The 27,377-nt window shown below is 43.3% G+C and overlaps 1 protein-coding gene across 2 annotated transcripts in view; it reads left to right on the top strand.

The window, feature by feature from the left end:
• The window catches only part of tapt1b (transmembrane anterior posterior transformation 1b), a 192,169-nt gene that overhangs the window by 108,306 nt on the left and 56,486 nt on the right, over window positions 1-27,377 (top strand). For both annotated transcript variants that reach the window (XM_085966535.1, XM_085966544.1), the window contains 3 exons: window positions 2,574-2,654; window positions 12,192-12,301; window positions 21,893-21,952. In XM_085966535.1, coding sequence (XP_085822661.1) covers window positions 2,574-2,654; window positions 12,192-12,301; window positions 21,893-21,952 — 251 coding nt within the window. The remainder of the gene's footprint in view (window positions 1-2,573; window positions 2,655-12,191; window positions 12,302-21,892; window positions 21,953-27,377) is intronic.

The raw sequence follows: 27,377 nt of genomic DNA, 5'->3' as shown, positions 1-27,377 counted from the left end.
GGTCTGAGTTGAGGAAAAAACAGAGAAGCTTGGGCTTTCCAGCCTGGGACGATGATGCCTGAAAACTGAACTTAGAGGTCTGCAACATAGTTAAGGGAATGGCAAAGGTAAATCTGGAACATTTCAGTAAATTAAATTGCCAGTGTAGGAAAAGGGGACATAAATATAAACTAGTAAAAAGTAAATTGAAGACTGATATCAGGAAGTTCTTCAAACAGGATGATCAATACTTGGAATGAACTACCAGATTGAGTCGTGAAGGTGAAAGCCCTTGGAGAAATTAAGAATCAATTAGATAGGAATTTAGGACATAGAAACTTAAGAACAGGAGTAGGCCATTCAGCCTGTCGAGCCTGTTCCGTCATTCAATTAGATTATGGATTACCTGTATCTTAACTCCATTTACTTGCCTTGGTTCCAAAACCCTTAATACCCCTGCCTAACAAAAATCTATCAATCTCAGTTTTGAAATTTTCAATAAACCTAGTCGTAACAGCTTTTTTTGAGGGGGCGGGGGAGAGTTCTACATTTCCACTACCCTTTGTGTGAAGAAGTGCTTTCTGACAACACCCCATAACAACCTAGCTCTAATTTTAAGTAATACTCCCTTGTTTGGGACACCCCCACCAGAGGAAATAGTTTCTCCCTATCAAATCCTTTAATCATCTTAAAGACCTCAATTAGATCACTCATTAATCTTCTGTATTCAAGGGAATGCAAGCCTAGTCTATGCTATCTGTCCTCATAATTTAACCCTTTTAGCCCCAGTATCATTCTGGTGAATCTGCGCTACATCCAATCAAAGGCCAATATATCTTTCCTCAGATGCCCACACCTGAATGCAGGATTCCAGATGGGGTCTAACCAGAGCTCTGTACAATTGTAACATCATTTCCAGCCCCCTTGAGATAAAGGCCACCATTCCTATCCCCTTTTTAATTTTTTTTGTACCTGTCCTCTAGCTTATAGTGATTTCTGTACATGGGCCCCTAAATCTCTCTGCTCATCCACAGTTCCCAGCTTCTCGCCATTTAGAAAATACTCTTGATTTAAGTTTCTTAGGTCTGAAATGGATGACATCACACTTTCCCACATTGAACTCCATCTGCCACAGTTTTGCCCATTCACTTAATCTATCAATGTCCCTCTGCAACTTTCAGCTCCCATCTACACTATTTACTGTGCCACCTAACTTTGTGTTGTTCACAAACTTAGATATATGGCTTTCTATTCCTTCATCGATATAATTTATCAATATAGTAAAAAGCTGAGGCCCCAGTACAGATCCCTGTGGGACACCACTAGTCACATCCTGCCAATTTGGGCACATACCCATTATCCCTCCTACTTCCTAACCAATTCCCTATCCAAGCAAATAGGTTACCTAAACAGGTGGGAGACTGTAGGGTCTTTCTGGATGGCTGAATTAAAATGGCATTCCTTATCTGTGAGGATTTTGTGAGGGGAGGGGGAACAAGTCTTTCAGATGAAGTTGGCGGAGTGAAGGTGATATGGAGCTGAGGGTCAGTTGAAACTGGGGGTCTACAGGGGATGGGGTCTGATTGTGTGAGGGAATAGTTGTGGTCAGGTGACGAGAAGAGAGGATATAAGGGATTGGGTAGTGGCGGTAGAGGAAGGGGATGGGAGGTTGGAGTGTAAGAGCAGTGGATTGGAAGACAGGTGGGGCGGGTGACTGCAGGCGATAGTGGGTGAGGGGACTAGGATAGGTAATGAGCGAGTAGAACAGGCGATGGAGGGGTGAGCGGTGAGCTGTAGAAGTCACAACAGTGTAATCATGGATTAGGATGATACAAGGTGTGGGCAAGGAGTGCAGAGGGAAAAGGATCATTAATACAGTACCGACAAGAGGCTATTGGGAAGGGCAGGTGGTTCTGGTAAGGAGTTGCTGTGAAGGGGAAGCAGCATGCAAATTGAAATGAGGACATTGCACGTTGCTCACCTGGAAGTTTTGCAACGGAGACCTATATATTTTTGATCATTATTTAGCTGTTCTAAATATCAGAAGTACTAAAATATGCATATTGTCTCTTAATTGCAAATGGATTTGCATTTTGAGCTCTATTAGCTATGCTATGGTAGGTGTATAACTTTCTAGTTTTTATGCAGTGGAATTGACAAGTACCTGATATTCAACTTTCCCTTGGTATCGTATGTTTCCAGATTTGGAAGAGATTTGTACATGACTTTAAAACTTACATTTATTAAATTGTGCAGTTTGGTATTATGGTGTTTGAAATCTTATTCTTATTAATCATTTGGAGCTTTAAACTTATTGATACAATGGAATATAAAATGACGGTGAAATATGGGACAATTTGTCCAAAATATGTTTCTAATCCATATGTATTTCTTTTAATTCTTTCCCTTAACCTGTGATATTCTGGGGGTACTTTAAATTTTTAATTACTGTTTAAATTCTTTTGAAGGAGCACTTGGAGCTTCTTGGTAAAAATTATAAAATTATTAACATCCATGCAAAATACAGAATCGATACATTTTTAGACTTGTTTTCTTGTATGATCATTTAATGTAGGAAATAATCTGTTTTGCAGATATAAGAGAGAGATTCAACAACTATGTACTTCTGCTGATTGTTTGTTTGAGGAATATGGAGCAATTTTCATGGAACCCAGGTAAAAGGACTACATACAGTTTCTCGCAATCAGCTTCAGTTTTCTCATACCAGCCCTGGGTGACTCAGGATGTTTCTTGTCTATTTGCTTTGCAGAATATTACATGCTTCAGTCTAATAATATTTAACTCCTGTTTAGTTGCAATTTGAATTATTTAATTCAATTTCAGTATTTTTAGGTGCATAAACTTCCAAATGTTTTTAATAACATTCAGCTTGCTTGAATAGAGACTGAACTGAAGTAGAATAGTGTGGCTTTACCCTCACTTGGGTTGTAAGGGAAATAAAGTAACTCTTAAGGGGTGAACTTGTGCAGGGGTTCTCCTGCTCATCTGCTGTAACTTCGGAAGAAGAGCTGCAGAAGCCCTGGGAAAAATTGCGTTTATGCGGCACTTCAGCCAAAGTTGCAGCCGATGAGCCATGGACATTCACCCCCTTACTTTAAATAGTATTATATCTGCCTCCAATTTCTCCTTGTTTGAGATTTATTACACTTAATATGCACCTGTATTTTATTTCTGTGTAGCCTCATAGGGTTTTTTCTTCTTGGTGTGTCATGTAGTGTGTAGATAGATCTAATCTTAACATTTTACTAGGTTTGGGTCTAAAGAGAATTTCTTCTGAACACATTAATACACTTAATATATCCCCTTTCTCCCGCTTTCAGAATTCTTGTTCTACCTGGATCCCTCCCTCTGGCCCCTTACCCTCTCTAGATCTTTTCATTGTGAACTGCCAATGTGACATCAGCTGCCTTAATTTCTCTGCTCCCCTCACTCACTCCAACCTATCTCCCTCTGAACTTGCAGCACTCCGTTCTCTCAGATCCAACCCTAACATTGTCATTAAAACTGCTGACAAGGGTGGTGCTGTTGTTGTTTGGCGAACCGATCTCTACCGTGTGGAGGCTGAACGCCAACTCTGACACCTCCTCCTACCTTGCCCTAGACCATGACCCCACCAGCAAACATCAAACCATTGTTTCCAAGACTGTCACTGACTACTTCTCCTCTGGAGATCTTCCCTCCACGGCTGTCAAGCTCATAGTCCCCCAACCCCACACAGCCCGCTTCTACCTCCTTCCCAATATCCACAAACAAGGCTGCCCTGGTAGATCCATCGTTTCTGCCTGTTCTTGCCCCTCGGAACTGATTTCTTCCTATCTCAACTTTTTTTCTCCCCTTGTCCAGTCTCTTCCTACCTACATTCGCGACTCTTCCGACGCCCTCTGCCACTTTAACAGTTTCCAGTATCCTGGCCCCAATCGTCTCCTTTTCACCATGGACGTCCAATCCTTCTACGCCTCTACCCCCCACCAGGACGGCCTGAGGGCGCTCCGCCTCTTCCTTGAACAGAGGCCCAACCAGTCCCCATCCACCACCACCCTCCTCCACCTGGCTGAACTTGTTCTCGCGTTGAACAACTTCTCCTTTGACTCCAGTCACTTCCTCCAAATTAAAGATGTTGCTATGGAAACCCTCATGGGCCCTAGCTATGCCTGCCCTTTCATGGGATATGTGGAACATTCTTTGTTCCAGTTCTACTCAGGTCCCCTCCCTCACCCCTTTTTCCGATACATTGATGACTGTATTGGTGCCGTTTCCTGCTCTCACCCTGAACTAGAAAATTTCAGTCCCGTTTGCTCCCAATTTCCACCCTTCCGTCACCGTCACATGGTCCATCTCCGACTCTTCCCTTCCCTTCCTCGACTTCTCTGTCTCCATTTCTGGGGATAGGTTATTAAATCAAATCAAATCAACTTTTATTGTCATTGTTAGTGCACAAGTGCAGTACAACGAAATGTAGGCTTGCGGCTCCCGAAAGTGTACATTTAGATTAAGACATTTAAACATTCAACATACATTTGGCTTGTAATACATTAACATAAACATAACCATAATAAAGTGCATTGGCAGATGTGCAGGCTTTAGAGTTTATTTGTGGAGTTCAGTAGGATGACAGCCCTGGGAAAGAAGCTGTTCCTAAATCTGGTCGTTCGGGTGCAAATGCATCTGTCGCGTCTCCCAGATGGCAGGAGGGCGAACAGACTGTGGCTGGGGTGGGTAGGGTCTTTGATGATGGACCGTGACCTCCGTAAACAGCGTTTCTGGTATATGTGCTCTATGGTCGGTAGCCGGGTGCCGGTAATGTGTTGGTGCCGGTAACGAACATCCACTCTAAGCCCACTGACTCCCACAGCTACCTGGACTACACGTTCTCCCACCCCGCTTCTTGTAAGGACTCTATTCCATTCTCCCAGATTCTCCATCTCTGCCGCATCTGTTCTGACGATGCCACCTTCCATACTAGTGCTTCCGATATGTCTTCCTTTTTCCTCAACCGAGGATTCCCCTCTACTGTGGTGACATGGCCATCGATCATGTCCGTTCCATTTCCCGTACGTGCTCTCACCCCTTCCCCTCCCTCCCAGAACCACGATAGGGTTCCCCCTGTCCTCACCTTTCACCCCACCAACCTCCACATTCAACGGATCATCTTCCGCCACCTCCAGCATGATCCCACCACCAAACACAACTTCCCCTACCCTCCCCTTTCAGCATTCCGAAGGGCCCACTCCCTCCGTGACACCCTGGTCCACTCCTCAATCACCCCCAACACCACCTCCCCTCCCCATGACCCCTTCCTGTGCAAGCACAGGAGATGCAACATCTGCCCTTTTACCTCCTCCCTTTCCACTGTCCAGGGCCCCAAACACTCTTTCCAAGTGAAACAGCAATTTACTTGTACTTCTTGCAATTTGACATACTGTGCTCACGATGCAGTCTCCTCTGCACTGGGGAGACCAAACGCAGTTTGGATGACCGCTTTGCGGAACACCTCCGTTCACTCTGTAAGGGTGACTCCGAGATTCCGGCCGCCTGTCACCTTAATTCCCTGCTCCGCTCCCACTCTGACCTCTCTGTTCTCAGCCACTTACACTGTTAGAAACATAGAAAAAATAAGAGCAGGAGTAGGCCATTCAGCCCTTCGAGCCTGCTCTGCCATTCAATATGATCACCGCTGATCCTCTATCTCAATACCATATTCCCGCTCGCTCCCCTTACCCCTTGATGCCTTTTGTGTCCAGAAATCTATCTATCATCTTAAATATATTCAGTGACATGGCCTCCACAGCCTTCTGTGGTAGAGAATTCCACAGGTTCACCACCCTCTGAGTGAAGAAATTTCTCCTCATCTCAGTCCTAAATGTCCTACCCCGTATCCTGAGACTGTGACCCCTCCTTCTAGACCCCCCAGCCAGGGGAAACATCCTCCCTGCATCCAGTCTGTCTAGCCCTGTCAGAATTTTATACGTTTCAATGAGATCCCCTCTCATTCCCCTAAACTCTAGTGAATACAGGCCTAGTCGACCCAATCTCTCCTTATACGACAGATCTGCCATCCCAGGAATCAGTCTGGTGAACCTTTGCTGCACTCCCTCTATGGCAAGTATATCCTTTCTTAGGTAAGGAGACCAAAACTGCACACAGTATTCAGGTGTGGTCTCACCAAGGCCCTGTATAACTGTAGTAAGACATCCTTGCTCCTGTACTCAAATCCTCTTGCAATGAAGGCCAACATACCATTTGCCTTCCTAACTGCTTGCTGCACCTGCATGTTTGCTTTCAGTGACTGGTGTACAAGGACACCCAGGTCCCTTTGTACATCAACATTTCCCAATCTATCACCATTTAAATAATACTCTGCCTTTCTGTTTTTCCTACCGAAGTGGATAACTTCACATTTATCTACGTTACACTGCATCTGCCATGTATTTGCCTACTCACTCAACTTGTCTAAATTGCCTTGAAGCCTTTTTGCATCCTCTCCACAACTCTCAATCCCACCTAGTTTTGTGTCGTCAGCAAACTTGGAAATATTACATTTGGTTCACTCATCCAAATCATTGATATATATTGTGAATAGCTGGGGCCCAAGCACTGATCCCCGAAGTACCCCACTAGTCACCATCTGACACCCCGAAAAAGACCCATTTATTCCTACTCTCTGTTTCCTGTCTATCAACCAATTTTCAATCCATGCCAATATATTACCCCCAATCCCATGTGCTTTAATTTTGCACACTAACCTCTTATGTAGGACTTTATCAAAGGCCTTCTGAAAATCCAAATACACCACATCCACTTGTTCTCCCTTACCTAGTCTACCAGTTACATCCTCAAAAAACTCCAGTAGGTTTGCCAAACACGATTTCCCTTTCATAAATCCATGTTGACTTTGTCTAATCCCGTTGATATTTTCTAATTGTCCTGTTATCACATCCTTTATAATAGACTCTAGCATTTTCCCTACTACTGATGTTAGGCTAACCGGCCTGTAGTTCCCTGTTCTCTCTCTCCCTCTTTTTTTAAATAGTGGGGTTACATTTGCCACCCTCCAATCTGCAGGAACTGTTCATAATCTAGAATTTTGGAAGATGACAACCAATGCATCCACTATTTCCATGGCTACCTCTTTTAGTACTCTGGGATGCAGATTATCAGGCCCTGGGGATTTATCAGCTTTCAGTCACATTAATTTCTGCCGCACTATTTTTTTACTAATACTAATTTCCTTTAATTCCTCCTTCTCGCGAGACTCTCGGTTCCCTAGCATTTCTGGGAAGTTATTTGTGTCCTCTTCCGTGAAGACAGAACCAAAGTATTTATTTAATTGCTCAGCCATTTCCTTGTTTCCCATTATAAATTCTCCCGTTTTTGTCTTCACTAATCTTTTTCTTTTTACATGTTTGTAGAAGCTTTTACAGTCCACTTTTATGTTCCTTGCAAGTTTACTCTCATACTCTATTTTTCCCCTCTTAATCAATCTCTTGGTCCTTTTTTGCTGAATTCTAAACTGCTTCCAATCCTCAGGCTTGCTACTTTTTCTGGCAACTTTCTATGACTCCTCTTTGGATCTAATACTATTCTTAATTTCTTTTGTTAGCCATGGTTGGGCTGCTTTTCCTTTTGTGTTTTTGCACCGGAAAGGAATGTATAACTGTTGTAATTCATGCATTCATTCCTTAAATGCTAGCCATTGCCTATCCACTGTCATGCCTTTTAATGAAGCTCCCCAATCTATCACAGCCAACTCACTCCTCATACCTTTGTAGTTTCCTTTGTTTAGATTTAGGACCCTAGTTTCGGATTGGACCTCTTCACTTTGCATCTTAATGAAGAATTCTATGGTCACTCTTCCCTAAAGGACCCCGCACAACAAGATGATTAATTAACCCCTTCTCATTGCACAATACCCAATCTAGGATAGCCTGTTCCCTAGTTGGCTCCTCAACGTACTGGTCTAAAAAACCATCTCGTACACACTTCAGGTATTCATCCTCCACAGTATTAGTGCTAATTTGGTTTGGCTATTCTATATGTAGATTAAAGTCACCCATGGTTACTGTAGTACCCTTGTTACATGCATCTCTAATTTCCTGTTTGATGCCATAATACTGTTTGGAGGCCTATAGACAACTCCCACCAATGTTTTCTGCCCCTTGGTGATTCTTAGCTCCACCCAGACTGATTCTACATGTGATTTTCTGAGCCAATATCCTTTCTCACTATTGCTCTGATTTTTTCCTTTACTAACAACACCACCCCACCTCCTTTTCCTTTTTGCCTGTCCTTCCTAAATATCGAATATGCTTGGATATTCAGCTCCCAGCCTTGGTCACCCTGCAGCCATGTCTCTGTAATCGCAATGATATCGTATCCATTTACATCTATTTGCGCTGTTAATTCGTCTACCTTATTACGAATGCTTCGTGCATTCAGACACAGTGCCTTTAGATTTGTCTTTTTAACATTTTTAGACTTTTTTTTTGTACTATGGCCCTATTTGTCTTATTACCACTTTTTCTTACCCAGACCTATTTGTAAGTGCACTCCTTTGTTTGTACGCTCTGTCCCTTCCTGATACAATATAGTTATCCTTACCCCAATCACTTTCTTGCACTGCTTCCTTGTCTTTTCTCTTCAGCATTCTAGATTTCTTTCCACTGGGACCCTCCGCTCCCCCCACCCGCCTCCCTTTACTTAGTTTAAAGCCCTATCCACCTCCCTAGTTATTCGATTCGCTAGAACTCTGGTCCCAGCATGGTTCAGGTGTAATCCATCCCAACGGAACAGCTCTCTCTCCCCAGTACTGGTGCCAGTGCCCCACGAATCAAAACCCACTTCCCCCACACCAATCTTTGAGCCACGCATTCATCTCCCTGATCCTATTGACCCTATGCCAATTTGCTCGTGGCTCCAGTAATAATCCAGAGATTATGACCTTTGTGGTTCTGCTTTCTAATTTAGTCCCCAGCTGCTCAAACTCTCTCAGCAGAACCTTTTTCTTAGTCCTACCTATGTCGTTGGTACCTACGTGGACCACGACTACTGGATCCTCCCCCTCCCACTCCCAAGTTCTTCTGCAGCCCGGAGGAGATGTCCGTTACCCTGTTCCAACAAAGCTCAACGTAAGCTCGAGGAACAGCACCTCCTCTTTCGATTAGGCACTTTATAGCCTTCTGGACTCCACATCGAATTCAACAATTTCAGACGATAACCTCTGCCCTTATTTTTTCAGGTGGCAGCTGTTGATGATTCTGCCATTCCCAGTTGCAATATTTCACCACTCCTGCCTTCCACCCTATCACAGACCGTCCCTTTTGTTCTTTCCTCCCCTTCCCCCACCCCCTTTCCCTGTCCCTGCACCTGGTTAAAATCTGTTACATCTCTAACTTTTTCCAGTTTTGACGAAGGGTCACAGACCTGAAATGTTAACTCTGTTTCTCATTCCAGGGATGCTGCCTGGCCTGCTGAGTGTTTCCAGCATTTTCTGTTTTTGTTTCGGATTCCAGAGTCCACAGTATTTTGCATTTGTAATTATTTATATAATGAGGTAATCGCCTATCCAGTATTGCTGAGGAAGCTGAAAGTACATTTGTATTGGTATGGGCACAAGACAAACCGAAAACATGTGAATTGAAAGTTAAAACTATTAGTAAGATTTCTGTGAACAGAATTTGTTTTCATTTTGTAATGAAACTAAATATATTGCTTTGTATTGCTATATGATATGTAAGTTTTAAGTTGACAGTTTGCAAACTGCCAGGAAAAGCAAGTCCCTTCCACATGAACTTTTGGGGACCTCATAGGCCAATATTTCTCTCAGTAAGATTGACATACGGTGCATTCACAATCCACCTAACTTTCCTTAAACACTCATGTTTGGATTTATCTTACAAAGAATATGCTTCTTTTAGCACATCAGACCTCTCGAGGCAGGTTTTGAAACTGAACCGTAAGTCCATTCAAATTTTTTAAACACAACTATTGTCATTATCCAAGTGTTCATGGAGGATGAACGAGTGAGTCATTGGATTACCTATCATTTGGAGCTCACATGGTTGAGCCTCTGAAGAAATTGTCTTGAGTTTTCTTAAATCTTTGAGCAAAGTTTATCATCCATGTCTGTAGATCCCATCCCCTTACTGCACTTGGAGTGATTGGTTATATAATTTTTGAAAATTATTTCTTTGCTGTATAATTATGAGCTAACTTACAGGTTTTCTCTCAGGTCTGGTCTGGAATCTTAACTGTTGGCACCATGGGATTGGAGCAGATCACATGATTCATGTGGCTACCCAGTAATTGTAATCACTGAAAACCAGACAACAGAAGTCTGGTTCAATTGCTGTGTTTAATTTGAAAAAACAACTGTGCATGCATGAATGGACCCACTTCACGCACAGACACCACGTTCTTCAGTGTCTCACACTAAAAGAAAGGCTTGAAAGATTTGCATTTCTAGAGAACCTTTCGGGACGTCCCAAAGTGCTTTACAACCAATGAAGTACTTTTAAAGTGTAGTCACTGTTGTAATGTAGGAATGTCTTTCACTGGACTCGTCTTCTTAGGCAGTCCCTCGGAACCGAGGATGACTTGCTTCCACATTAAAAATGAGTTCGCAGGTGACTGATGAGTCCAATGCGGGACCTACAGTCTCTGTCACAGGTGGGGCAGACGGTGGTTGAAGGGGCGGGTGGGTGGGATGCTTGGGTTGATTCGCGCTGCCTGCGCTTGGCTTCCGCTTGCTCCCGGCGAAGAGACTCGAGGTGTTCGACGCCTTCCCGGATGATTCTCCTCCACTTTGTGCGGTCTTGGGCCAGGGAGTCCCAGGTGTCGGTGGGGATGTTACACTTTTTCAAGGTGGCTTTGAGGGTGTCCTTGAAGTGTTTCCTCTGCCCACCTGGGGCTCTCTTGCCGTGCCGGAGCTCCGAGTAGAGTGCTTGTTTTGGGAGTCTCGTATCGGGCATGCAGACAATGTGACCCGTCCATCAGAGCAGATTGAGCGTGGTCAGAGCTTCGATGCTGGGGATGTTGGCCTGAGCAAGAACACTGACGTTGGTGCGCCTATCCTGCCAATGGATTAGCAGGATCTTGCGGAGGCAGCGTTGGTGGTACCTCTCCAGTACTCTCTCTGGACTGGGCAAAAGGTGGCAGCACTACTTGTAAGGCTATAGTGAACATAGCTTTTACAGGGATAGTTTTTTTTTCTCCTTTATTTTTGTTTCTTAATCATTTATGCGGAAGGTTGCTAAATTCAACAAATAAGGAAGGAGGAAGGTCACACCAAAGATATATCTAGTTTTAATTGAATTGTAAGGATGCTAGGATACCATGACTTACAGCTCCAGACAAATATGCTAAAGTATTTTTATAACACACTGGCAACTTGGGAGACGTCGATCACAATCTTCCTGTGACTGTGTGTTTGAGTTTTGAAGGTAATTGACACTGTTGATTACTACAATGCATCTGAGTTTTTGATCTATAAATAAGTAATACAAAAAAAACATTTTTGAAGGTAAAAAGATCTTTTGATCATATGCGTTCCTGGCAATTTGAGTGAGGGTGAAATACTATGTGAGATGGACAGATAAGAAAGAGCAACTAAAAAGAATTCCTGTACCTTTAAAATATAGTCATTCACTCCCTGCACCACTGGCATACCGTGGCTGCTGTGTGTGCCATCTACAAGATGCACTGCAGCAACTCGCCAAGGCTCCTTGGGCAGCACCTTCCAAACCCACGACCTCTACCACCTAGAAGGACAAAGGCAGCAGGCGCATGGGAACACCACCACCTCCAAGTCTCTCACCATCCTGACTTGGAAGTATATCGCCATTCCTTCATCGTCACTGGGTCAAAATCCTGGCACTCGTTCCCAGACAGCAGTGTGGGAGTACTTCACCACACGGACTGCAGCGTTTCAAGAAGGCAGCTTACCACCACCTTCTCGAGGGCAACTAGGGATGGGCAATAAATGCTGGCCTTGCCAGCGACACCCACATCCCATGAATGAATTTAAAACATAGTCAAAAATAACTGAAGGAATGTTTGTCTATTTTTGAGAAGATAAAATTTGGAATGAGTTTGTAGTTTTCATTTACTACAGATATAATATAAATACACAATTTTAATTCTTTTGCAGTAAGTGGATTATTTCAATAACTTTTGCATTTTTTTCTCATTTCTAGATCATCTCTGGGTGTTGTTTCCAGATGTTTGCATGGTAATTGCATCGGAAGTGGCTGTGGATGTGGTTAAACATGCATTTATTACAAAGTTTAATGACATTACAGCTGATGTGAGTATGCAGATAATTATTATTTGTGAAAAGAGAGAATTTGCATTTATATGGTGCCTTTTACATCCATTGGACGTCCCAAAGCACTTCACTGCTAACACATTTACTTTTGAAGTGTAGTTGCTGTTAAAGGCGGCAGCCAATTTGCAGAAAGCCAAGTCCCACAAACATAGAAACATAGAAGATAGGAGCAGGAGTAGGCCATTCGGCCCCTCGAGCCTGTTCCACCATTTAATGAGATCATGGCTGATCATCCAAATTTAGTACCCTGTCCCTGCTTTCTCCCCATATCCCTTGATCCCTTTAACCTTAAGAAATATATCTAACTCCTCCTTGAATATATTTAATGAATTGGCCTCAACTGCCTTCTATGGTAGAGAATTCCACAGGTTCACCACTCTCTGGGCGAAGAAATTCCTCCTCATCTCAGTCCTAAATGGCTTACCCCTTATCCTTAGACTGTGACCCCCCTGGTTCTGGACACCCCCGCCATCAGGAACATCCTTCCTGCATCTAGTCTGTCTAGTCCTGTTAGAATTTTATAAGTTTCAATGAGATCCCCTCTCATTCTTCTAAACTCTAGTGAATATAAGCTTAATCGACACAATCTCTCTTCATACGTCATTCCTGCCATCCCACGTATCAGTCTGGTGAATCTTCGCTGCACTCCCTCCATGGCAAGAACATCCTTCCTCAGATAAGGTGACCAAAACTGCACACAATACTCAAGGTGCGGTCTCACCAAGGCTCTGTACAACTGCAGCAAGACATCCTTGCTCCTGTACTCAAATCCTCTCGCTATGAAGGCCAACATACCATTTGCCTCCTTAACCGCCTGCTGCACCTGCATGCTTACCTTCAGCGACTGGTGCACAAGGACACCCAGGTCTCGTTGCACTTCCCCTTTTCCCAATCTATTGCCGTTCAGATAATAATCTGTCTTCCTGTTTTTGCCACCAAAGTGGATAGCCTCGCATTTATCCACATTGGGCAGATGCATGGCAGATGCAGTATAATCACCCAATCTGCCCAAATCATACTGGAGTTTCTCTGCATCCTCCTCACAGCACACATGCCCACCCAGCTTTGTGTTGTCTGCAAACTTGGAGATATTACATCTAGTTCCCTCGTCTAGATCATTAATATATATTGTGAATAGCTGGGGTCCTAGCACCGATCCCTGCGGTACCCCACTAGTCACTGCCTGCCACTCGGAAAAAAACCCGTTTATTCCAACTCTTTGCTTCCTGTCTGCCAACCAGTTCTCTATCCAAGTCAGTGCCTTACCCCCAATCCCATGTGCTTTAACTTTGCACGCCAATCTCTTATGCGGGACCTTATCGAAAGCCTTCTGAAAGTCCAAATACACCACATCCACTGGTTTTCTCTCATCTATTCTACCAGTTACATCCTCAAAAAATTCCAGTAGATCAGTCAAGCATGATTTACCTTTTGTAAATCCATGTTGACTTTGTCCGATCCTGTCACTGTTTTCCAAGTGCTCTGCTATTACATCTTTTATAATGGACTCTAGCATTTTCCTCACTACCGATGTCAGGCTTACCGGTCTATAATTCCTCGTTTTCTCTCTACCACTTTTTTAAATAGTGGGGTTACATTAGCTACCCTCCAATCCATGGAAACTATTCCAGAGTCTATAGAATTTTGGAAGATGATCAACAATGCATCTACTATTTCTAGGGCCATTTCCTTAAGTACCCTAGAATGTTGATTAGCAGGCCCTGGGGATTTATCGGCCTTCAATGCCGTCAATTTCCCTAACACCATTTCCCTACAAATACTGATTTCATTCAATTCTTCCCTCTCATTAGACCCTATGTTCCCCGACATCTCTGGAAGGTTATTTGTGTCCTCCTTTGTGAAGACACAACCAAAGTATGTATTTAATTGGTCTGCCGTTTCTTTGTTCCCCATTATAAAGTCCCCTGATTCTGACTGCAAGGGACCTACGCTTGACTTCACCAATCTTTTTCTCTTCACATATCTATAGAAGCTTTTACAGTCAGTTTGTATGTTCCCTGAAAGCTTATTCTCATATCCTATTTTCCCCCTCTTAATTAATCCCTTTGTCCTCCTTTGCTGAATCCTAAACTGCTCCTAATCCTCAAGTTTGCTGCTTTTTCTGGCCAATTTATATGTCCTCGCCTTGGATCTTATGCTATCCCTAATTTCCCTTGTTAGCCACGGTTGAGTCACCTTTTTTGTTTTACTTTTATGCCAAAAAGGGATGAACAAATTCTGTAGTTCAGCCATGCGATCTTTAAATGTTTGCCATTGCCTATCCACTGTCAACCCTTTAAGTAACGTTCCCCAATCCATCCTAGCCAACTCGCGCCTCATACCATCGTAGTTTCCGTTATTTCAATTCAGGACCCTAGTCTCTGAGTCAACTACTTCACACTCCATCTTAATGAAGAATTCAATCATGTTATGATCGCTCCTCCCCAAGGGGCCTCGCACAACAAGATTGCTAATTAATCCTTTCTCATTACATAATACCTAGTCTAAGATGGCCTGATCTCTAGTTGGTTTCTTGACATATTGGTCCAGGAAACTATCCCGTATACACTCTAGGAATTCCTCCTCCGCCGTATTGTTACTAATTTGGTTAGCCCAATCTATATGTAGATTAAAGTCACCCATGATAACTGCTGTGCCCTTATTGTACGTGTCTCTAATTTCCCGTTTAATGCCATCCCCAACCTCAGCATTACTGTTTGGGGGTCTGTATACAACTCCTAACGTTTTCTGCCCCTTGGTATTTCTCACGTGAGATAAACGATCAGTTGATCTGTTTTGGTGGTGTTGACCAGGATACCGGGAGAGCTCCTGGCCACTACTGCCCAGTTTGGATGACTTACTTTGTAGAATGCCAAACTTTTTTTTTTCTTCAAATTGTGAAGTGAATTATTGTGCTGTTCAAAGCAGAAGATGGTGGGGAATGAAATACTTTTTCACTTTTCATGCCCAGTCCCAGAATCAAACGCAAGTCAGTTGAAGTAGATTCGATATCGAGTAAAGCTTCCTTTATTGTGCAATAACAACAGAAAATGCTGGAAATACTCAGCAGGCCAGGCAGCATCTGTGGAGAGAGAAACAGGGTTAACGTTTCAGGTTTGGGACCCTTCATCAGAACTGGAAAAAACTGGAAATGTAACAGATTTTAAGCAGGTGCAGAGACTGGGGGGTGGGGGGGTTTAGGAGGGAGGAAGGAATTGAAAGAACATGCTGTGAAAATGTTGCAAATGGGAATGGCAAAATCATACTACATGAAAATTGGGGGCAGGGATTATTATCTGAAATTGTTGAACTCCATGTTGAGTCCGGCAGGCTGTAAAGTGCCCAATCGAAAGATGAGGTGCTGTTCCTCGAGCTTACGTTGAGCTTCATTAGAACAATGTATTAGGCCGAGGACAGAGAGATCAGAGTGGGAGTGAAGTGGAGAATTAAAGTGACAGGCGACCGGAAGCTCAGGGTCACCCTTACGGACTGAACGGAGGTGTTCTGCAAAGCGGCCACCCAATCTGCGTTTGGTCTCCCCAATGTAGAGGAGACCGCATCGTGAGCAGATTGGGCACTTTACAGCCTGTCGGACTCAACATGGAGTTCAACAATTTCAGATAATAATCCCTGCCCCCATTTTTCATGCAGTATGATTTTGCCATTCCCATTTGCAACATTTTCACAGCATGTTCTTTCAATTCCTTCCTCCCCTCCTAAACCCCCCCACCCCCCTGTCTCTGCACCTGCTTAAAATCTGTTACATTTCCAGCTTTTTCCAGTTCTGATGAAGGGTCCCAGACCTGAAACGTTAACCCTGTTTCTCTCTCCACGGATGCTGCCTGGCCTGCTGAGTATTTCCAGCATTTTCTGTTGTTTCAGATTTCCAGCATCCGTAGTATTTTGCTATTATATTCCTTTATTGTGCCTTAGCCCAACTCTTAAGAACAAGCATAATAACTTACTTGTGCTATTTAATAAACACATCATTCTTGTGGCCATTCTGAGTAATACTGCCAGATCAGTGCTGAATTATGGGCAGTTTTATGCTTGCACCAACTTTGAACTAGATTGAACTGGTGAAATTAATTTAATTTAAGACACTTGAATTAATCTATTCGTCAAGGAGTGAAGATTGAGTTCATACATTTAACTTTTCAATTAAATTTTTTTAACTTAACTTGCCCCTCGGTCCACTAACCTTGCCCCAGGGTATAGATGTACAGGAAACTTTGCGATATCCGGCACCGACGGGACCGAGCTGCTGCCGATCTATCAAAACTTCCGGATAGACCAGCACTAATGTTGAAGGATACGGAGGTTTTCATCTCCATATCTGACAACAAACACTCTTGCTTAGCAACAGCTTGTAAACACTCGGCCCGTACCTTGGAAGTGTCTCTGAAGCTGTTGCTAAGCTACAGAGACGCTTTCCAGAGCCTGACTGTTTATATATAAAAAAAAATTGCTAGGAGAAGAAAAAAAACCTAACCAAAACGGCTGCTGATTTCTGCCATTAGATCGAGGTTTCCGGACATACAACCTCCGGATAAACCAAAGTTTCCTGTACCAAGCTACTCAATTCAGTGTTAAGCTAAAGTAACATTCAGCTCTCGGAGTGAATACTTGTAGGTAATGATTCCTGATTCCAGGCAAATTTACGGTTTTTAAGAGCGGAGTAAAATGTTAAAGCCAAACAGATAATTGAGCACAACTGTGCACGAGGCAGTAAGATGACTAGCCTATAGATTGGCGTCACCATTTTTCAATTAGTTCTATACTCCTATGGAGACTGAGCTATGATCAGATACAAGCCTCCAGTGAGAATAGAAACAGAACAGGAGTTGCATAGAATAAACTACCATGAAGTTGTGGTTAAGAACGGGATTAAAGTTTGAGGGCGAGAACATAGTAAGGTGATCAAGTGCTGTACAGAACACCGTATAGTGGTTTTAGTATAACTGGAACCATGGAATTGCTATCTTGAATGCCATTGGATAGGGGTAAATATAGTTTTCATTCTGCATCTTTCACGCACTAACAGTACAACCAAACTTGGACACTTTGGAGACCAGATGCTGATTGTGCATGTATGCAATTTTGCACGTCGTCTCTTTCTACTTTGTTTAAAGCTCCAGTGCATTTGCCAGCTTGTTTTTCCCCCTAACTAAAGGTTCCTTGCCCAAACTTTTGGTAGAGAGATCTGATATGAAGAGCAAAGTCTTTAGCCCCTCTCCATCAGTAGGTAAGGTAGGTCAAACAGAGAATTGAGCATTCTGCTAAGTTATTCAGCCTATCTAAGGTTTTACATTTCTTTTCGGGTTTTCCAAAGACCAGAAAATATATTGGGCTGTCCTGCAGGGCAAACATAGATAAGAAATAAAAATAAAAGCTATATTCTTTAGATTATGTGGTAACACCTAGCAGCAATTAAATTTATAAGAATAAGAAAGAAAGAACTTACAATTATATAGCACCTTTCACACCCTCAGGAGTTCCAAAGCACTTTACAGCAAATGGAAGTACTTTTGAACTGTAGTCATTATTGTAATGTCGGGAAATGCTGCAGCCATTTTGCACACAGCAAAGTCCCATAAATAGTAATAAGATAATGACCAGAGAATCTGTTTTTAGTGATGTTGATTGAGGGATAAATATTGACTAGTACACAAAGTCATAGAATAGAATCTTACAGCACAGAAGGAGTCCATTCATCGTATCGTGCCCGTGCCGGCTCGTTGAAAGAACTGTCCAATTTAGTCCCACACCCCAACTTTTTTCTCATAACCTTGCAAATTAGTTCTCCAAGTACATGTCCAATTGCCTTTTGAAAGTTCCCATGGAATCTGATTCTACCATCCTTTCAGGTGGTGCGTTCCTCCTGTAAAAAAATATTTCTCCTCATTTCCCCTCTTGTTCTTTTGCCAATTATTTTAAATCTATGACCTCTGGTTACTGATCCACTTATCAGAGGAGGAAGCAGTTTCTCCCTGCTTGCTTTATCAAAACCCCTCATAATTTTAAATATCTCTATTAGGTCTCTCTTTAACCTTCTCTGCTCTCCCATCCGAGCTTCTCCAATCTCTCCACATAACTGAAGTCCCTCAGCCCTGGTAGAATCCTCATAAACCTCCTCTTTAATCCTCTCCTAGGCCTTGACATCCTTGCTAAAGTGTGCTGGCCAGAATTTTACACAATACTCCAGCTGAGATTTGTAACAGTTTAGCATGACGCCTTTGTTTTTGTATTCAATGTACCTATTTACAAAGCCAAGTATCCCATATGCTTTCTTAACTGCCTTATCAACTTGCCCTGCCATCTTCAATGATTTGTGAATATGCACCCCCAGGTCCCTCTGCACTTGCATCCCCCTCAAAATAGCACCATTTAGATTATACTGCCCCTCGATGTTGTTTCTCCTGAAGTGCATCACTTCACACGTATCCACATTAAATTCCATTTGCCATGTGTCTGCTCATTTCACCAGTCTGTCTATGTCCTCCTGAAGTCTGCAACTATCCTGCTCACTATTTACTACGTTGCCAAGTTTTGTATCATCTGCAAACTTCAAAATTGTGCTCCCTATACCCAAGTCCAGCTCCTAATACCGACCCCTTGGGGGGGAGGGGGGGAAGTCCCACTGCGTACTTCTCTCCAGTCAGAAAAACATCCATTCACCACTACTCTCTGCTTCCTATCCCTTAGCCAATTATGTACCCAAGTTACCACTGTCCCTTTAATACGATGTGCTTCTATTTTCCGAATAAGTCTGTTGTGTGGTACTTTATCAAATTCCTTTTGAAAGCCCATATATACAACATCTGCTGCATTACCTTCATCAACTCTCTCTGTTACTTCATCAAATAACTCAGTCAGGTTAGTCAGACACAATTTGCCTTTAACAAATCTGTGCTGGCTGTCCTTTATTAACCATGCTTCTCCAAGTGAGATTTAATTTTGTCCTTGACAATGGTTCTAGTAGTTTTCCCACCACTGACAATAGACTGATTGGCCTGTAGTTACCAGATTTATCGCACTCCACTTTTTTTGAATAGGGGTGTAACATTTGCAATCTTCCAGTCCTCTGGCACCACTCCCATATCCAAAAAGGATTGAAAGATTAAGGTTATAACTTCGGCTATCTCCAGCCTTGCTTCCCTTAGCAACCTAGAATGCATCCAATCTGGACCAGGTGATGTGTTAACTTTGAGTGATGCTAACCTATTTAGCACCTCCTTTCTATCTATTTTTATCCTATCCAATATCTGTACTCTCTCTTCCTCGACTGCGACATTAACTTCATCCTCCACTTTTGTGAAGATAGATGCAAAGTACTCAGTCAGTACTTTAGTCATGCTCTCTGCCTCCACAAGAAGATTTCCATCTTTGTCCCTAATCGTCGCCACCATTCCTTTAACTATCCTTTTACTTTATATATGTTTATAAAAGATATTTGGTTTCCCTTTTATGTTACCTGCTAATCTTTTCTTATGTTCTCTCTTTGCCATTCTTGTATCCTTTTTCAATTTCCCCCTGCACACTCTGTATTCTGCCTGGTTTTCTACTGTATTCTGTATCTGACATTTTTCATCTTTTTTTTCTGTTTTATTTGAATCTCTATTTCCTTTGTCATCCAGGGAACACTAGCTTTGGATGCCCTATCCTTTCTCCTTATGGGAATATGTTTGGTTTGTACATGAACTATCTCCACCTTTAAGGCCTGCCATTGCTCATTTACTGTTTTCTTGTCCAATCTTTGTTTCCAGTCAACCTGTGCTAGATCCCTCTCAAATCACTGAAATTGGCTCTCTTCCAGTTGGGTATTTTCACCATTAATTTTTCTTTGTCCTTTTCCGTAGCTGCTTTAAACCTGATTATATTATGATCACTATTACCCAGATGTTCTCCCACTGAAACACACTCCACTTTCCTACCTCATTCCCTAGAACTAGATCCATTGGGCTAGCAACATATTTATTAAGCAAGTTCCCCATTGCACATTTTAGGAATTCTTCACTGTCTATGTCCTTTACACCCCCACCCCCCCCCCCCACCAGTCTATATTAGAGTAATTGAAGTCCCCTACTATTACTGCTCTATTATTTTTACATTTCTTTGAAATTTGCCTATAAATTTGCTCCTCTATCATCTCCTTACCATTTGGGGGTCTATCGTAAACACCTAGCAATGTAACAGCTACTTTTCTGTTTCTTAACTCTAACCAAATAGATTCAGTCTTTGAACTCTCTAGTATATCATCCCTCTGTAGAATTGTAATATTATCCTTAATCAATACTTCCACCCCTCCTTTCTTTTTACCTACCCTATCCCTCCTGAATGAATACATTGTAGCCAGGAATGTTTAGTGCCCATTCCTAATCATGTTTAAGCCAGGTCTCTGTTATAGTCTTCAAATAGTGCTATGGGATCTTTTACGTCCACCTGAGAGGTCACACGAAGCCTTAGTTTAACGTTTCATCTGAAAGACAGCAGCTCCAATAGTGCAGAACTCCCTCAGTACTGCACTGAAGTGTCAGCCTTGATTATGTTCACAAGTGTCTGGTGTGGTACTTAATACACAGCCTTCTGACCCAGAGGCGAGAGTGTAAATCAGCTTGTGTTAAATTGAAGTCCAATTGGTGAGACCGCACCTGGAATACTGCGTACAGTTTTGGTGTCCATACTTAAGAAAAGACATATTTGCTCTCGAGTCAGTACAAAGAAGGTTCACTCGGTTAATCCCGGGGATGAGGGGATGGACATATGAGGAGAGGTTGAGTAGATTGGGACTCTACTCATTGGAGTTCAGAAGAATGAGAGGCGATCTTATTGAAACATATAAGATTGTGAAGGGGTTGGATCGGGTGGATGCGGGGAAGATGTTCCCGATGATGGGTGAAACTAGAACTAGGGGGCATAGTCTTAGAATAAGGGGCTGCTCTTTCAAAACTGAGATGAGGAGGAACTACTTCACTCAGAGGGTGGTAGGTCCATGGAATATGCTGCCCCAAAAAGCTGTAGAAGCTACATCATTACATAAATTTAAAACAGAAATAGACAGTTTCCTAGAAGTAAAGGGAATTAAGGGTTACGGGGAGCGGGCAGGAATTTGGACATGAGTCTAGGTTCGGATTGGTCATGGCCCTGTGGGTAGCGGAGCGGGCCCAGGGGCCGTGTAGCCTGATCCTGCTCCTATTTCGTGTGTCTAATTCTGTTAGATTCAGGAGATGGTTCTGTGATAGTAGATTGGCGGTTAGGATCAGATCAGCCATGATCTTATTGAATGGCGGAGCAGGCTCGAGGGGCCGTTTGGCCTACTCCTGCTCCTATTTCTTATGTTCTTATGTAATATGTGATGTTGAAATTCCAGTTTTATTTGTAGCCACATTTTTTGGGGCGGTGAGTATATTTCTTCTCTGTTTCCCCTCCCCCACCCTCAGACCTTAATCCTTACTGTAGTGTAGTGTGGTGCAAAAAGATGAAGTGAATAGAAGATTGTGTTGATATTAACTTTTGTGGGTGAGTTGTTGGCACCCTGCTAAAGTGGCTGTGTTTTTTCTTGCAACACAGGTATATAGTGAGTATAGAGCCAGCCTTGCATTTGACTTGGTCAGTAGCCGTCAAAAAAATGTAAGTATGTAAATACAGTTTCTTGTCTGTTGATTTTTTACATTTTTTTTTTAAAGTGTAAACCAAAATTGTGCTTACCTGATTTCCATTTGTCTTCAAAACACAAATTTAAAGCAACAATTTATGTTGGAAATCTGGGATTTTGTAATTAGAAATATGACTGTGGCTACCTCAATAATCAAAAAACATTTTTTTAAGATGGATTTTTCACCCATTGCATATATTATAAAATCCTGTGTATTGATCACATTTAAGCTTTTATGCTGACAAAATGTGATCAGAATTATTTTACTCCTTGGTTTGAAAGTTATTAAAAATCACAAGGTACAATTAATGCACTAGATTTTATAGAATTATTGTGAATATTATTTACTGATATGATGGTGGCACTTTTAAAAATAAAACAAAACATATAATCTAATCCTATGTTGGCTAGTTGGCGGGCTGCAGAGAGGCAACTGAGAAAAAGGCCAGGTTGGGAACTGAACAAAGGTCTCTGTTCTCTTTTTCCTTAGCTGGTTTGTGTCTGGGTAGAAAGATGCAGAAGTACACATTCTGTGCTGACCAAGTAGATTAATATTGTCAAGTGATTACTGGCCTGTAATTTTATACAATGATGATTCAGATCTCCTCCAAAATCATGCACACAGCAGTGCCCCTACACGAAAAATCCAAAAATCTAGTTCTGAAGGGTATATATAAATCTTCATTTGCAAATGCCAGTTTATTGGGAACTTCATCAATCACCTGATGTGTTAGCTGCAACCATTCATGAGTCTGTTTCAGCCTCCTCCTACAGAGCAGCTTCAATGGAAATATTTTGGAAGATCATAAATGTATTCATGTGTGTAGTTCTCGTGAATGTACACAAACATGTAGAACTTAACAACAGTTAAGAAATAGGAGTGGCAATGATATAATTCTCGATGTCCATTACAAACCATTAAGCAGGAAAGATAAGCTAGAGGAGATCTGCTGACAGTTCAGAGATAAATGTAAGAAGTCACACAACACCAGGTTATAGTCCAACAGCTTTATTTGAAATCACAAGCTTTCGGAGCGCTGCTCCTTCGTCAGGTGAAGTGGAGAAATGCATAAAGACACAGCTTATATAGTCAGAGAATCATGTCAGATGTTTACAGGTAATGTTTCCAACTGCCATTTATCACACCTCGGCAGAGAGATAATCACAGCAATCAAAGGTGTGAATGGTGTCCGAACAGGTCAGTCAGGAAAACATTACATTAAAGAACAATGAGGTGGGGTCACAAGGGGTCAAATATTGCAGATGCTGGGGTCTGTATGAAAAACAAAAAAACAGACAAAAAACATTTTTTTTGCTGGAAATCACAGCAGGTCCGGCTGCATCTGTGTAGAGAGAACAAGCCAATGTCGACTTGAGTCTGGATGACCCTGCGTCAGGTGGGGTTACATGTAGCGTGACATGAACCCAAGATCTCGGTTGAGGCCGTCCTCATGGGTGCGGAACTTGGCTATCAGTTTCTGCTTGACGATTTTGCGTTGTCGTGTGTCTGGAAGGCCGCCTTGGAGAATGCTTACCCGAAGATCGGAGGCTGAATGTCCTTGACTGCTGAAGTGTTCCCTGACTGGGAGGGAACACTCCTGCCTGGTGATTGTTGCGCGGTGTCCATTCATCCGTTGTCGCAGTGTCTGCATGGTCTCGCCGATGTACCATGCTCCGGGGCATCCTTTCCTGCAACGTATGAGGTAGACAACGTTGGCCGAGTCACATGAGTTCAGAGATAGATGTGAGAACAACATGGCAATAATTTTAGATGATTTTAATTATCCAAGATAAAGATAATGCATGTGGTCACAATGGGGAATGCCTTTTAGAATGCATCCAGGACTGCAGTACATTTCTAGACCAACAAGGAAAGAAGCATTTCTTGATTTAGTTCTGGAAAATGAATGGCTTGGATGAACACCGGGACCGAGAGATTCAAATACATACTTGCTGAAAATGCGAATGCGGGTAGATAAATCCATTGAAGAGGCCAACAGCATTTTGGATTTTATAAATAGAGTACAAGGGTAAAGAAATAATAAACAACAACAGAAAATGCTGGAAAAACTCAGCAGGCCAGGCAACATCCGTGGAGAGAAAATAGAGTCAACGTTTCGGGTGAACCCTTTGTCTAGACTAAAGAAGCACAGGGAATGAAATAGATTAAGAGGCCAGGCTGGGAGAGAACAAAAGAGAAGGGAAGAGACATTAAGAGGTATTCAAAACGAGACGAGATGGTGATAGGACTAGTGGAGACAAAAGACGGCTCTGGATTAGGTGTGAAATGCGCTGGCAGAATGGGAGACAGCTGCCATGTGGGTGAGGAAAAAAAAAAGGGGGGGGGGCGGGGAAAAGGCCAAAACAAAGGTGTGGATAAAATATATAAGTAAAAATGTAACCGGGGCCGAGGTTATGATCTGAAAATTGTTGAACTCGATATTGAGTCCGGAAGGCTGTAAATTGCCTAATCGGAGGATGAGGTGCTGTTCCTCGAGTTTACGGTGAGCTTCCGTGGAACAATGCAAGAGGCCGAGGACGGTGAGGTCCGAGTGGGAATGGGGCGGTGAATTAAAATGACAAGCTCGGGGTCACCCTTACGGACTGAGGTGTTCTGCAAAGCAGTCACCCAATCTGCGTTTGGCCCCCCCCAATGTCAAGGAGACCACATTGTGAGCAGCGAATACAGCGATTGCAAGAAGTACAAGTAAATCGCTGTTTCACCTGGAAGGGGTGTTTGGGGCCCTGGACAGTGGGAAGGGGGGGAGGTATAAGGGCAGGTGTTGCATCTCCTGCGCTTGCATGGGAAGGTGCCAGGGGAAGGGGTGCTGGGGGTAATAGAGGAGTGGACTAGGGTGTCTTGGAGGGAGCAGTCCCTACGGAATGCTGAAAGGGGAGGGGAAGATGCGTTTGGTGGTGGGGTCACTTTGGAGGTGGCGGAAATGGTGGCGGATGATCCGTTGAATGTGGAGGCTGGTGGGGTGAAAGGTGAGGACAAGGGGAACCCTATCGTGGTTCCGGGAGGGAGGGGAAGGTGAGAGCAGAAGTGCGGGAGATAGAACGGACACGTTCGAGGGCTGTGTCAACCACGGTAGAGGAGAATCCTCGGTTGAGGAAAAAGGAAGACATGTCGGAAGTACTGGTGTCGAAGGTGGCATCGTCTGAGCAGATGCGGCAGAGACTGAGAAACTGGGAGAATGGAATAGAGTTCTTACAGGAGGCAGGGTGGGAGGAAGTGTAGTCCGGGTAGCTGTGGGAGTCAGTGGGCTTGTAGTGAATGTTGGTCAATAGCCTATCCCCAGAGATTGAGATGGAGAAGTCGAGGAAGGGAAGGGAAGAGTCAGAGATGGACCATGTGAAGGTGAGGGAAGGGTGGAAATTGGAGGCAAAGTGAATGAAATTGTTTAGTTCAGGGCGAGAGCAGGAGACGGCACCGAGACAGTCATCAATGTATCGGAAAAAGAGGTGAGGGAGGGGACCCAAGTAGGACTGGAACAAAGAGTGTTCCACTCTTCCCCAATATAAATTGGGACAGTCAGAGTGTGAAAGGCTTAGAGGGTGCAGAATTCTTAAAGTACATCCAGGAGAGCTTTTTGAGCCAACATGTAGAAAGTCCTACAAGAGAGGGGGCGGTACTGGACCTAATTCTGGGGAATGTAGCCGGGCAAGTGGTGGAAGTGTCAGTAGGAGAGCATTTTGGCGACAGTGACCATAATTCGGTGAGATTTAAGGTGGTCATGGAAAAAGACAAAGACGGCCCGGAAATAAGGGTTCTAAATTGGGGGAAGGCCGATTTTAATATGATAAGGCAGGATCTGGCCAAAGTGGACTGGGAGCAGCTGCTTATAGGAAAATCCACATCAAAACAGTGGGAGACTTTCAGAAGGGAAATAGAGAGAGTACAACGCCAACATGTTCCTGTAAAGGTCAAGGGTGGGACCAACAAGCAAAGGGAACCTTGGATGACAAGGGATATACAAAAATGCATTAGAAATAAGAGGGGGGCTTTTGGCAGTTACAAAAGACTAAAGACAGAAGAAGCCCTAGAGGAGTATAAAAAGTGCAGGGGCATACTTAAAAAAGAAATTAGGAGGGCGAGGAGGGGCCATGAAATAACACTGGCGAGCAAAATAAAGGAAAATCCTAAGATGTTTTATAAGTATATTAAGGGCAAGAGGATAACCAGGGAAAGGGTAGGGCCCATTAGGGACCAAAGTGGCAATCTGTGTGTAGAGCCAGAGGATGTAGGCGGGGTTTTAAATGAATTTTTTGCATCTGTGTTCACGATGGAGAAAGACGATGCAGACATAGAAATCGGGCAAGGGGACTGTGACATACTTGAACATATTAGCATCGAGAGGGAGGAGGTGCTAGCGGTTTTAGCGGGCCAAAAAGTGGATAAATCCCCAGGCCCGGACGAGATGTATCCCAGGCTGCTGTGGGAGGCAAGGGAGGAGATTGCAGGGGCTCTGACACTAATTTTCAGAACCTCTCTGGCCACAGGGGATGTACCAGAGGACTGGAGAACAGCTAACGTAGTACCATTATTCAAGAAGGGTAGCAGGGATAAACCAGGGAATTACAGGCCAGTGAGTCTAACATCTGTGGTGGGGAAATTATTGGAAAAAATTCTGAGGGACAAAATTAATCTCCACTTGGAGAGGCAAGGATTAATCGGGGATAGTCAGCATGGCTTTGTTAAGGGTAAATCATGTCTAACAAATCTGATCGAATTTTTCTAGGGGGTGACTAGTGGGGTGGATGAGGGAAATGCTGTGGATGTGGTTTACATGGACTTCAGTAAAGCTTTTGACAAAGTCCCGCATAGGAGACTGGTCAAGAAGGTAAGAGCCCATGGGATCCAGGGTGCCTTGGCGCGTTGGATCCTAAACTGGCTGAGTGGCAGGAGGCAGAGGGTGATGGTCGAAGGTTGCTTTTGTGACTGGAAGCCTGTGTCCAGTGGGGTACCTCAGGGATCGGTGCTGGGTCCCTTATTGTTGGTGATCTACATAAATGATTTGGATGAAAATGTAAAAGGTATGATCGGTAAGTTCGCAGATGACACGAAAATTGGTGGGGTGGTAAATTGCGAGGAGGAAAGCCTCCAGCTACAGGACGATATAAACGGGTTGGTCAGATGGGCGGAAAAGTGGCAAATGGAATTTAACCCTGAAAAGTGCGAGGTGATGCATTTTGGACGGACAAATAAGGCAAGGGAATACACAATGAGTGGTAGGACCCTAGGAAGTACAGAGGGTCAGAGGGACCTTGGTGTACATGTACATAGATCCCTGAAGGCAGCGGAGCAGGTAGATAAGGTGGTTAAAAAGGCATATGGGATACTTGCCTTCATTAGCCGAGGCATAGAATATAAGAGCAGGGAGGTTATGATGGAGCTGT

The sequence above is a fragment of the Somniosus microcephalus genome, chromosome 2, assembly GCF_052327205.1.
Source record: "Somniosus microcephalus isolate GS21.2 chromosome 2, FLI_Smic_1.0, whole genome shotgun sequence".
NCBI classification, from domain to species: domain Eukaryota; kingdom Metazoa; phylum Chordata; class Chondrichthyes; order Squaliformes; family Somniosidae; genus Somniosus; species Somniosus microcephalus.
This window is presented reverse-complemented; position numbering and strand designations above follow the sequence as displayed.